The sequence below is a fragment of the Anolis carolinensis genome, chromosome 2 (assembly GCF_035594765.1).
Source record: "Anolis carolinensis isolate JA03-04 chromosome 2, rAnoCar3.1.pri, whole genome shotgun sequence".
Classification (NCBI taxonomy): Eukaryota; Metazoa; Chordata; class Lepidosauria; order Squamata; family Dactyloidae; genus Anolis; species Anolis carolinensis.
The window spans coordinates 157,908,300-157,921,673 of NC_085842.1; the positions used below are offsets into that span (position 1 = coordinate 157,908,300).

General features: G+C 40.5%; 2 protein-coding genes across 5 annotated transcripts in view; both read right to left on the reverse strand.

Annotated features, from left to right (window-relative positions):
* Positions 1-3,625, reverse strand: part of LOC103277779 (inactive dipeptidyl peptidase 10) — a 52,384-nt gene extending 48,759 nt beyond the window's left edge. For both annotated transcript variants that reach the window (XM_062970936.1, XM_062970935.1), the window contains exon 1: positions 3,349-3,625. In XM_062970936.1, coding sequence (XP_062827006.1) covers positions 3,349-3,384 — 36 coding nt within the window. In that variant the 5' untranslated portion in view covers positions 3,385-3,625. The remainder of the gene's footprint in view (positions 1-3,348) is intronic.
* A 5,815-nt stretch (positions 3,626-9,440) lies between these two features.
* The window catches only part of pan2 (poly(A) specific ribonuclease subunit PAN2), a 42,370-nt gene continuing 38,436 nt past the window's right edge, over positions 9,441-13,374 (reverse strand). For all 3 annotated transcript variants that reach the window (XM_008103995.3, XM_008103994.3, XM_003216940.4), the window contains exons 23-26: positions 11,979-12,158; positions 11,199-11,292; positions 10,597-10,794; positions 9,441-10,074 (exon numbers count right to left, since the gene is read on the reverse strand). In XM_008103995.3, coding sequence (XP_008102202.2) covers positions 10,040-10,074; positions 10,597-10,794; positions 11,199-11,292; positions 11,979-12,158 — 507 coding nt within the window. In that variant the 3' untranslated portion in view covers positions 9,441-10,039. The remainder of the gene's footprint in view (positions 10,075-10,596; positions 10,795-11,198; positions 11,293-11,978; positions 12,159-13,374) is intronic.

Below are 13,374 nucleotides of genomic sequence, written 5' to 3' on the forward strand. Positions count from 1 at the left end.
TCAACACCTTTGCTTTCTAATGGTTCAACATACCCACACTTTGTTTCATGCACATTGCTAAAATTCTGTATACAATTACTTTCAATATATATGTATAAGAAATACCATGGAATTTAATTTTTAGACTCAGGTCCAATCTCTGAGATATCTTATTATATGTGTATGCAAGGATTTCAAAATCCAAAATGTGGAACACTTATGATCCTAAGCATTTTGGATACAGGATACTGTATACAAGCATAGGATCTGACTGGATGGAAGCATGCTACAACTCAACCCACTTTATAATAAAATTATAACTATAATCTTGGCCGAAATAGTATGCATCAGGCAATTTTTGACCTGATAATTCCCTTAGCATAAATGTGATGTGTTTCTTAAATGGATTGGAACCAGAATGCCTTGGCTCAGGAGTTCTTCCTTGCCAGATGAAAGAGCATTCATGGCTTCTGTCTCAACAGCTGCAAGGCAACACTTTGAAACTGATGACATCCCTAATTTGGAATTCAAAAATCTGAAATCTTCCAAAACCTGATATTGTACACATGCGTGGATGAGATAGCAAGACCTTTGCTTTATGGTAGTTCAATGTCAGCAAACCTTGTTTGTGCGCAAAATGATTAAAAGTATTGTAAAAATTACCTCCAGGCAATGATGCATTTTGGAAAGAAGAGCACAAAGTCGTTTGCACAAACAGTATTTTCTCCCATAACAAAAGCCTGCTTGATTTCCCCTTTATAATTCTGGATTCCTGGCTCCGACAATGAACTTTGCTAATCAGTATGGTTTAATTTTATTCTCCCTTCCTCCGTGCTCCTTTTGCCATGGCAAATGAGGTGTACAACACCCCAGCAAAAAGACTAGAGGATTCTTACAAATCGTGGAGAAACAACAAATGCAGAGGGAATAACTGAAATCTTGTTTGACACCTTCACACACTCCTTGTCTGCTTTCCACTTTTTCATGAATTCAGGCAGCACCGCAGGTGTTCGTGCCATGTTTGTAAATGCCCTCCTATCTCACATCTGGAATAGCAAACTCATTCTCTGACATGAAATTCAGAAGGGACTCATACATGCACAAGATCATCAGGTTTGGAGGATGAACTCAATTTTCAGAACAGCCCCAATTTTTAGAAAAACAAAAAACTATGGAGAGGGGATTCTTGAGAAAAGACCCCCAAAATGACCAATTAGAACAGCGTTTCTCAACCTGGGGGTCGGGACCCCTGAAGTTGCGAGGGGGTATCACATATTTCTGATGGTCTTAGGAATCCCTTTGGCAGAGAAAGCTGGATGTAGGTGAACTACAACTCCATAACTCAAGATCAGTGCCCACCAAAACTTTCCAGTATTTTCTGTTGGTCATGGAAGTTCTGTGTGCCAAGTTTGGTTCAATTCCATCATTGGTAGAGTTCAGAATGCTCTTTGATTGTAGATGAACTACAAAGCCCAGCAACTGTAACTCCCAAATGGCAAATCAATCCCGCCAACCCCACCAGTATTTAAATTTGGGCATATCTGGTATTTGTGACAAATTTGATCCAGTGAATAAAAATGCATCCTGCATATCAGATATTTACATTACGATTCGTAACAGTTGCAAAATTATAGTTATGACATAGCAACGAAAATAATTGAATGGTTGGGGGTCACCACAACATGAGAAAATGTATTCAGGGGTTGAGGCATTAGGAAGGTTGAGAACCACTGAATTAGAAGATGATCATGCTCAGCCACTACATAATGTTGAGATAAGGAAAGAAAGTGAGAGGAAGACAATGTTGTACTCTAGAAAAGACCTTTCTTAATTTAATATCAAACCCTTACATTTTGTATCTCTATTATGTGGGGATGTAACCTCTTACTTCTAAAAATATTTTTTTCTGTTGTCTTCAAATAGGTTAATTTGCTATCACCATCTTCTGTCTATGGAAGTTCAAAAAACATGTGCAGCCTTCATTCTGAGGTGCTAGTTAAGCGTGCTGCTGCCTTCATTAGATCTATATGGTGAATAGCTGAGCTCTGAGCCATCCTGGCTGGCAGCGCTCAAGGATGCAGCTAAAGAGCATCGCCAAGTTTTTCCCACCTGCGGCAATGAGAGAGCTGCCCCCAGGCATCCTGGATTGCTGGTGTTAAAAAAGCTTCTTATGACCAAACTAGAACAGTTACATACACAATGGGATTTTGCAAAGAGCAACTACATCAACTTTGTAACACATAACATGTACACCTTAAAACATGTGTTGCAAGTATATGACCTGAGGATTGGATGCTGCTGTTTCGGGGAGGGTTGAGGTCCAGTGGAGATGACGGGATGTCCATGAACCTCTAGTATGATTCCCAAGAAAACAGCCATTCTATGAAATGGTTTCCCATATATAAACGTCCAAAGTCAAGCTTCATTTTTGGATATATATTTTGGGATGTGGGGAGATTTGTTGATACACATTCCATGGATATGGAGAGCCCACTGTTCTGAGCCAGCCCAATATAATCAGAAACCAAACAAATGTCCGTCCAGAATTTTTTTTAGCCTGATGCTCCCTCACTCTTTCTCCTCTCAGCCACAAGTGTACAGGAGTTCAATAATGAATCACAATTTATCTCCAAGCAAGAAGACCAATATACTAAATATAAGGTAAAGGTAAAGGTTTTACCCTGATGTTGAGTCCAGTCGTAACCGACTCTGGGGGGTTGGTGCTCATCTCCATTTCTAAGCTGAAGAGCTGGCGTTGTCCGTAGACACCTTCAAGGTCATGTGGCCAGCATGACTGCATGGAGCGCTGTTACCTTCCCGCCAGTGCGGTACCTATTGATCTACTCACATTTGCATGTTTTCGCACTGCTAGGTTGGCAGGAGCTGGGGCTAACAGCGGGCGCTCATTCCGCTCCCGGGATTTGAACCTGGGACCTTTTGGTCCGCAAGTTCAACAGCTCAGCGCTTTAACACACTGTGCCACCAGGGGCCCCCAATGACAAATATATCTAGAGCTAATCTCATGAGCTTGGATCTAGCCTCAGGATGTCCAGACAAAACGACACATGAAAAAAACCTAGTACTGTAGACCCAAAGCTTCTTTCTTAGAGCAAACTTGATTTCAAGCATCCTTTCCTGTCTAAATCAGCCTCTACTTTCTGAAAGCCCCTCTCTGCCTTTCTGCACACCCCACGGCCCCACAATCAGATGACGGCCCCTGAGAAGAGTGAAGGTGGCAAATGTCAGATAGGATGTCATAGTAGATTTGAAAACCCTGGTCAGAGCAATTGCTTTGAATACCTTGTTTCTTCTTCCAAAACTGTCTTACCTCTTAGAAAATCTTCATCAGGACAGATAATAAAAACTTACCAGGGCAGTATTCATGTTCTGATGAGCAGCAAGCATACTGAGGGTAGCTGAGAAGGAAAGTCCGGTGGGCAGGCAAGGAGTGGGCGGCCTCTTCTCTCCTCATCCCCAGGGGATTCCTCAGGTCTTCTTGCTTTGAGGAGCGGCACCTGGCACCCCGAGGCTGTAACCTAGCCCTCCCTGCAGAAATCCTCCTTTCTTTGCCAAACAGAGTCGAGGTACTGACCAATGCTAAAGAAGGAGGGGATCAATCAAGATGACAAGATGCAATCTGGGCTCCCTCAGCAAATATATATATATATATATATATATATATATATATATATATATATATATATATATATAATCCTGCCGATGGCTTGGCAGGGAGCTTGGCCAATTAAAGAGGATGGAAGGGAGAAAAAAAGGGAAAAATATGTCCGGGCAAGAACCCAGAATGTATGTTAACTGTTTAGGAGGATGTAATATTAAAAAGAAATTTATTTATTACAGAGGATTAATATTTTAGTGGTACCAGATCCTCAAACCTTCAAAGACATGGAAAATGCCACATAGTGTATCAAACCCAACTAGTGACTCAAAAATAGAATTATTCAGTCACTAGTTCCCACATCACCAGTAAGTCAAGTGAGGTCCAAATTCATCTGAAAATTATGCCAGTGCAATGCAGGAAGACAGGACATACCACAAGTTCCAGCCAGAAAAAAACCAACTCTCTGCACAACCACCTCTCAAGTCCCTTATGTATTAGACCTACAGTAGGAAAAGTGGCATTGCTTCTCAGTAGGGTATTGGTGTGTGTATGTGTAAATATCAAGTCACTCCACAAAATCATATATACTGGATAAGCAAAAATGTTGGATAATAAGAAGAGATTAAGGAAAAGCCTATTGAACGTCAAATTACGTTATGATTTTGCAAATCAAGCACCAAAACATCATGTTTTACAACAAATTGACAGAAAAAGCAGTTCAATACACGGTAAAGTTATGTAGTAATTACTGTATTTATGAATTTAGCACCAAAACATCGCAATGTATTAAAAACATTGACTACAAAAACATTGACTACTACAAAATTGACTACAAATAAAGATAGAATTGCATAAAATAAACTTACAGTAACAACATTGTCAGAAGTTAAATCTGCAAAAAGTTCAGCCTTTGTTGCCTAGAGAAACAGCTGTAGATCTGAGCAGGAGGCAGACTGCGTTGGATAATCCAGAACGTTGGATAAGTGAAGGTTGGATAAGTGAGACTCTACTGTACTTTCAAAGTAAGTACCACACAGTTAAACAGGAAACAATACTTTCAAACCAAGAACAGAAAGTGTTTCAAATTTTGTTACATAGTGTTATCAAGGTGACATTCTTTAAACAGTAACAGTGGTGCGCTACTTCTTAAAGGATTGACTAACAAGCAACAATTTGAAAAACTTTCTATGTTTTGACAAATTCCTAGTCTCTAAATGAGCTCAGAGGCACTCTGTTCTTTATTTCTATGTGACTTTTGCACCTGGCTTGAATTACTTCACTTTAGTAAAAAAAAAAATGTAGTGGATCCATCAAGTCTTAGTTCTACCCATCCCTGCCATACAATAATGGAGAATTACACTATATTAAAACTTTAAAACTTATAACCATAGAGATATAAGAAGAGGAAAATTAGGAAAGCATTGTTTTTCTTATCTGGCTTTGCACCATTGTGAATTTATGGACTTATTCTGCAGTCATGAAAAACTACTGATCTGAAAAAATATGACTAACTTCAGACAAAGTATGATCCCTTTTTCTTAGAATGAGCCTTCTCTGCTGGATGAGGTAGTCTTCTTCTCTGACCTGACTCTATCTCTGACCTGCCCAACCATGCGGGAAATGGGGATGCTGGAGTTTGGATTCATTTACATATGTTTGGGCAAAGCTGGTGTTTCCTGAAGGGTTTTTAATTCATCAAGTCACCTTAAAGAAGGAGGAAATTACTGCTGAGATAGATGTTCATTACGACAGTCATTTAACTGGGCACTTTGCTGTCAGGAAAAAAAGTATGTTATGATTGAAGGGATCACGGATGTGAGCCAACTCATAGGCCAATGCTGCCTCCTGGAAGGTAATTCATCAGACCTGTCATGGAAATTGAAGGGTCAGCTTCTTAATGAATAGGTGCCATTTCACAGTGCAACAAGAAACAAAGGAGTCTGCAATACATGTGGGGTAATAAAATCTGTCAAAAGGCTCTAGATCAGTACTGAGAATCCAGATGATGTTGGACAGCAACTCCCAGCATTCCTTCTCACTGTATTAGAATCATAGAATCGTAGAATCGTAGAGTTGGAAGAGACCTCATGGGCCATCCAGTCCAACCCCCTTCCAAGAAGCAGGAAAATTGCATTCAAAGCACCCCCGACAGATGGCCATCTAGTCTCTGCTTAAAAGCCTCCAAAGAAAGAGCCTCCACCACACTCCAAGGCAGAGAGTTCCACTACTGAACAGCTCTCAGTTCGGAAGGTGTTCCGAATGTTCAGGTGGAATTTCCTTTCCTGTAGTTTGAAGTCATTGTTCTGCATCCTAGTCTCCAGGGCAGCAGAAAACAAGCTTGCTCCCGTTTTGACATCCATTGAGCTGCACGATTCTTACCACAGACCTGGAGGAGTTGAAATATACGAGACTAGATCTGACCCAAGACATGTCTGCATTTCTCCCACTCCATACACAAAAAGAAACTGGAATAGTTGCTGAATCTGGGAATGATGCCCACCATGGCACATTTTAGGTATCAGCCTAGGCTACCCCAACATGGTAGGCTGTTTAGACCAAAGTATTCTCCTTTCAACACGCTTCTGCTGTCAATCTTTCTAAAAGGCCACTTCCCCTATGTCTTGTATCAGTTTCAGTGTTGGCCCAAAATTACAGAACATAGAGAGCAGTGTATAAGGGGACATTGAAGTAGAGCGGATTTCTATGTGAAAGGACAAAAAAGACAGATAAACTTGCAATCCTATTTACAAAAGCAAACCTTGCTCTTTCATACAGGCTGCTCAGAACATGCAGCTGTCACAAAGATATAGATCATGACCAATGATACATTAAAAATTAAAGAAATCAGAGACATTAATTTTTGGGCTAAGATTAGGGCTACCCAAATTCAAATCTCTCATCTTGTGCCTACCACACACTTTGCCTAGTATACATCACTGCCTTCTTAGATGTTTTAGAGGAAGGCCGATATGAATCAGAAGTACATAAAAGCTATACCACATGCAGTGGGAGTCACAATAGAACATAAAGACTAAAGCCCTGTATGTCCAGTTCTAACCAACCTGGCATGCTTATACATTGCCCCAAGTAAATGTTATTTGAGAATGGATCTCAGTTAGGTGCATATATTGGAGAGGAGACACAAGATCATTTATTTTGCATTTTAGACATTGAGCCAGGATAGAATCCTCATTAGATATGATAAATATGGTCTAATAATTGTCCTTTTACATTGAAATCCTCTCTACTTCAATGTCCCAATATACATCGCTCTCTCTATTCTATAGCATGCTCTAAAACATCAATCCCCAAGTCTACCTCAAAGCATCATGGGACATAATTGAAGACATGGCTTTTCCAATAAGCCTTTTGACCACATTTAGATTCTTTGCAAATATATATGAGTACCTTCAGATTCTTTAACAAGCACTTTACAAGACTGAGATCAATTACTGTTGTTTTTACCTGCAGCAATTGCTATAAAGGTAAAGGTTTTCCCCTGACGTTAAGTCCAGTCATGTCTGACTCTGGGGTGTGGTGCTCATCTCCATTTCTAAGCCGAAGAGCCGGCGTTGTCCGCAGACAACTCCAAGGTCATGTGGCCGGCATGACTGCATGGAGCGCCGTTACCTTCCCGCCGGAGCGGTACCTATTGATCTATTCACATTGGCATGTTTTCGAACTGCCAAGTTGGCAGGAGCTGGAGCTAACAGCGGCTGCTCACGCCGCTCCCGGGGTTTGAACCTGGGACCTTTCGGCCTCCAGCTCAGTGCTTTAACACACTTCGCCACCGGGGCTCCATATTGCTATATGTTACTGTTTTTAATCAGGGGGCACTGTGAAGTTTTGATGTTTTATGTTGGCTGCTTATTGTTTTATGTTCTTGTTTTTGCACTTTTTGTATTTTGCATGTTGCACCTTGAATGCTTTGTGAACCGCCCCAAGTCCTTCTGGAGATGATGGCAATAAAGTTTATTATTATTATTATTATTTATTATATTAGTTCTAGATTTTTTTGACACATAAAGACACTATGACATTGTTTCAGTGTGGAAGTCCTGTATAACATCCTGCCTTCAGTTTTAAGGAGCAAACAGAAGCTATTCAAGTACTGTAGTATAAAATATGGCATCTACTGTATATCTTGTAGGGTTGGCTTTGGAAGTGAGTCTTGTAAATTGGAAGTTTACTCGGATGTTTTGAACATCCGAAAGGGTTTCTAACATGGAGACGCGCGTCGGAAGTACCCTTTCGATTTTGAACCATTTGAAGCCATTGCTTGGAAGTAACTTGGTAGTAACTTGGAAGTCTTTGAAAGTATGACTCAGCTACCAGTGGACTCTCAACCAAGTCTGCTGGTTGGGAGGTGACGTCTGAAAAGGGCTTGCCTCCCGGCCAATGAGGGCTTACGTTTGAGGGAGGGGGTGGGGTTTTCAGAGCATTTGGTCACCATTCGGCTTGCAAAAGTTGACCGCATGGCCAGAAGGGCTCATTTTGGCTGGGGAAAGGGACAGTGGAGGCTGGGTGCTCTGCTGGCTGGCTGGCTTCTTGCTGGCTGGGTGCTTTTGTTTGAAGAAGGGGGGTGAAGAGAAGAAGGAATATGGAAGAGAGATTTTAGGAGACACAGAGAGAAAGAAGAAAGGGAGAAAGCTGGTTTTGAGTTTCCTAGGCTGTAAGATAGAGAGTTGCAAAAGCAAATCTCCTTTGTTTGTTGGGGCAGGCAAGGGAAGGGGGCTTTGTTTTTTCAATGACTGGGTGTTTGTCTTTTTAATTTGAATTTAAAATATTAGGAGGGAATTTGTGTAAATCAGTTTATCAGCTTTTAAAATCTGTGCCTGGCTAAATCAAAACGTCATTCTTTAGTTTGCTTTCTCTATTATTATTATTATTATTATTATTATTATTATCAACTTTTTGTTTGAAAACATTATTCCAATCCAACAGGGCGCCAAGCAAGGGCCCTACTGCTGTTAAGAGTTCCCTTCCCTTCCGTATTATATCCTTTAAGGCAATCAATTTCTTTCAATATTCCATAATTTTGGCTATTATTTTCAATTCCTTGAGATCAGTACATCACATAAACAAACAGAGAAATTCAAAGTTTTAATATTACACACTCCCACCTAGCCTAGGGAAGAAGGGAGTTGGCCTAGATGGCCCTTCGGGATTCCCTCCAATGTTAGGAATCTATGAAAATGAGGAAATGAGGAAAATGGTTTCTTCTTTTGGGTAATATGACAGAAATTCAATTTTTTAATAAAAAAGGTTCTGTCAAAACTTTAAAAATTTACCAAAAATTGGTAGATGTATGAATATGTCTGAAAGTTGGGGGGGGGGGATGTTCCCCTATGACCTTATGTCATTCTCTAGAAAATTCAAGGTGGTAGCTCTTCTATTTTTTTTTAAATGTACAGTATTTCCTAAATTCTTTTAAATATTCCCTAAAAATCAGTGGATCATCTAAATGTTCTGAAATTTGGTGTGCTAAGAATTCAGGATGTGTAGCAAGTTTCATCAGGATACCTAAAAAAATGAGGGCAAGAGAAGCCCCTGAAGTTTCCCCACTGCCAATGCTGTTTTCCCTATCATGTATACGTGCCCGCCTTTAATGAAGTACTTACGAAGATTCTGAAGTTTTATAAAGTTTCCAACATTTTACCTTCAAAATTCAGAAATGACTTTAGAAACAAAGCACCAGCGCTCCCTACTTTTGAACACAGTTTAGAACCATGTTTTTGGATTGCACATGCCTAATATCTTGTTTAGATTGACAAGGGACCTAAGATGCCCATGATTCAAAGTAAAACAAACAAACAAAAAACAGGCAAGGAAAAGGCAAGACTAAGTAGCACTAACAATGTTTTACAGCTTGATTATACTTCTAATACCATATGCTCACAATTCACATACCAAAAAAGGAAAATATTTAAAAGCCATGATGCTTCCATGGCAGTAGAGTCCAGCTCTAGATTGTTCCAGGGACAGCCCCCAGCTGGAAGAAAAAAAGATGATACCTGCAAGCTTTGTTAACAACACTAGCAGATATAGGAAGTGAGGATTTCTGGGTAGCTCACAGGTCTGCTTCACTCAGTTTTTATACAAAATATATGCTAGAACAGCTTGCACACATTGATGTAAAATCCCTCTCTTGCGCAGTATCATCTTCAGCATCCCAAATCCAAGGAAGCAGCACTTTCGATGTAACTGTGCCCCCATGTGGCTCACAAAGGGGATTATCACTTATTACTAGTTTTGAAGGATTTGGTCTGCAGTAATGCATGTGGTATTTTAGAAACCCAGACTGAAGCATCCCAGAAGAAGCCCCTTGGTCTCTGAGAAATATGTGGAGTGTTTTTGCTTCTGAGAAGATATTCTGTAATGTTCACCACTCAGGCAGCAGGTTTTCGGAAACTTCTTTAGTGAAGAAATGGCAGTCTTGGTTTAAAGAGATAGCACGGAAGAGAAAACAGCAGCACCTGTCACAGAAATGATGGAGATGCAGCATTGTGAGTCATAGAGAGACCACAGTCAGGACAACCACCTCAAAGAGAGAAGACAAACTACTTGCAGCTATAATCCACCTCTTAGCATCATACAGTGAAACAGAATAATACCAAGATTTGAGAGCCAGGTTTACAGGAAATCTTCCCAGGATGCTTCTGTGCTATCAATGCTTTTGTGGCAAAGAAGTCATTATCTACAAGAGGTGCTAAGCCTTAAAATCACAACCAAATTGTGCTCAAGCAAGAGACTGGTGCTCAGGACCTCTGTGTCTGATATCTATCCAACGTCATATTTTTTTAATATATGGAAATGTGCAAATGCAAAGATACACTAACAACATGCGCTGCCAGTTTCTCTAACACACAAGAACAGAAATGTATAAAAGCGATATGACTAGTAAACCTTTACATATAGATCAGCCATTGGAGCACATGGGGGGAAATGTGTATGGCCACATAGTACCAAAATTCAACAGGGAAGAAAAGGTTCCTTACTCTTGGGACTACTCTGGCCATCAGGTTCAGGCACCTTCCAGTCCATCTTCCTCCCTTTCTCATACAGGCTCTTGAGAACCTTACGGAAATCCTCAGGTTCTAACCCACCGCTGCTCAATCCCATATATTTCCTGTACAGCTGGAGGGCTGTGCGGGCATCTTCAATGCTGTCATGAGTCTCCCCTTGGATCTTCAGATCTTTGAGGAAAAGAAAAAGATTTACAGCACATGTAATACTGCATTGCCGACTTTCCTGGCTTTAGGAAAGAAGACCACCTTGAAGCTGGTACATTGGGATTATTGCTTGGGACATTACTCTTCATAAAATGTCAAATGCTGGAGATAAAACCCAATTATTAACCTATTCTAGAGATCCTCCCAATGTAGTGTCCTGCCAGAGTTCTCCAGTTTGTGCTCTACACATCCCAATCTCAATTACAGCACTTCAAGTGTCATTGAGAAATAAGAGTAGCTTGGTTCTGTAGAAATAGAAATAGTTGTGGGAAAACCTTGGCAGCTGTATCATTCTCTTGAGACAGAAAAGTCAAGCTAACTGGGAAACTGGCTAATATTAATCCTAACAACAGAATGTTTGTACTGACCCAGAAAATACCAGGCTAGGAAGCGTAACGAGATCATCCTCTTTCTGGGCATGTGGAACAAGTACACAGTGTCAATGACTTGGTCTCTGGGAACCTGTTGAGAAAGGCATGAACCGAGTATTAAGTTCTGTTGTCGCATAAGCACATAGTTCTGTAGCATAGGGTTGTAGCATTTGAACATTAGACTACAACTCTGGAAATCAGGATTCAAATCCACCCCACTCTCACTCAAAATGTCCCATTGCTGTCCATTACATCTCATTCACACGAGGTATTACAATGTGTATAAGTTTCATTTCTCATTTTATTATATCTAACCCTGTGATTTATACTTTTCACGTTCTATATCCCTATAATACGTGCTGTGACATTCAAACGTTCCCTTTCACCGCTGAGCGCATCAACAGCTAAATGTCCCTTCAGCTTGAGTCCGGTTGCATCATTAGCCATGGTGTCACTCATAGCTGTCTTCTGTGGTACCCCAGTTGCTTGTTGAGTGCCATCTGACCTGGGAGTTTCATCCTATGGCACTATCTCTTGATCCATTTTGGATTTCATACACCATCTGCATGTTTAAAGGTTGCCAAGCCTAGTTTTAGATTCTCCTTCCATGCAATTGTCTTGTATTTTATCACTTACTTTGCCCATTCATAATGAATTGCTCTTCTCTGTATTACTTCTTTTACACACACACACACAAGTAACCCTCTCCCTTTTTTTATTCAATCTAAGCAGCTGTGTGGCGAAAGTTGATGTTAAGATTTAAAAGGAAATAATCACCATGATATTGATGACCCTGAAATCTTTCTGCAACCCATGGCCCACAAACTTGACCCCAACGTCAATAAGAAAACGTAACTTCAGGTAGGTGGACTTGAGGGTGGTGAGGTGTTTGGAAGAAATTTTGGCATCTAGGTCCCCTGGCTTTATTCCTGAGTATTGAGTGAGGTAATCCACCACCTACAAGAATAAAGAAAGCTTGGTTACTGTGGTAATTATGCTTACTATAGTGAAGGAAAGAAATACTGCACTTCAGGAAGAGGAAAGAGGATATTCAGGCATTTTCAATCCTGCCACCCACTTCAATAAGCATGAGTTCTCAGAGGCTCTTCCTCTTCCCTTAAGCAGAGTCCCCTCCCATTGGGAAATATATATTACTAGCTGTGCCCAGCCACGCGTTGCTGTGGCTTAGTCTGGTGGTGTTGGTCACTCTACATTAGGTTGTATTGATGCTGTGACCTCCACCTTCTTTATACTCACATTAGTAGTAGTATTTGAAGTTTGTTACCTTCTTCAATTTTTGTGTTGATTGATAATTGCTTGAGATCCCTGTTGTCTTTGGTTTGTTGTTAGTTGTAATGTCTGATTTTGCTGAGTGCGGTTTATATTTTTATTGTGGTACAATAGTCTTTTTTGTTTTGCCTGTGTAGGTGTTTATTATTGTTGTTGTAGTAGTGGTCATGAAGGTTGGATAAGTTAGATGCTACTGTATTGTTTTTTGTAGGCCCAGTGTAGCACTGACTGGCCTCTCAGCCTCAGTGCCTGACTGTTTCTTGCCTGTGATGGTGTTGAGTCTTATTCTTGTTGTTGTTGTCATTGTTATTATTGTAATTGTTTTTTTGGAGGCCAAGTGTGAATGTAGGGATTGGGGAGGTGGATGAGTTGTGTTGTCAAATTTTGTATTTGTTATAGTCACAATGCGTTGTTGCGAGTTTTGTGGGTCCGGATTGTGGTTTTGTGGTGTGGTTGTGTTGCTACAACTGAGAGGCAAGGCTTTTGCATTGTTTTGCCAAGTTTTGTATTTCTGGGGCGTTTAGTTGTGTTATAGTCACGATGTGTTGTTGTGAGTTTTGTGGGTCCGGATTGTGGTTTTGTGGTGTAGTTGTGTTGTTACAACCGGGAGAAAAGGCTTTTGTGTTGTGTTGTCAAGTTTTATATTTCTGGGGCGTTTAGTTGTGTGCCAAGTTTCGTATTTCTGGGGCGTTTAGTTGTGTTGTTATAGTCACAATGCATTGTTGTGAGTTTTGTGGGTCCGGATTGTGGTTTTGTGGTGTGGTTGTGTTGTTACAACCGGGAGGCAAGGCTTTTGCGTTGTGTTGTCAAGTTTTATATTTCTGGGGCGTTTAGTTGTGTGCCAAGTTTCGTATTTCTGGGGCGTTTAGTTGTGTTGTTATAG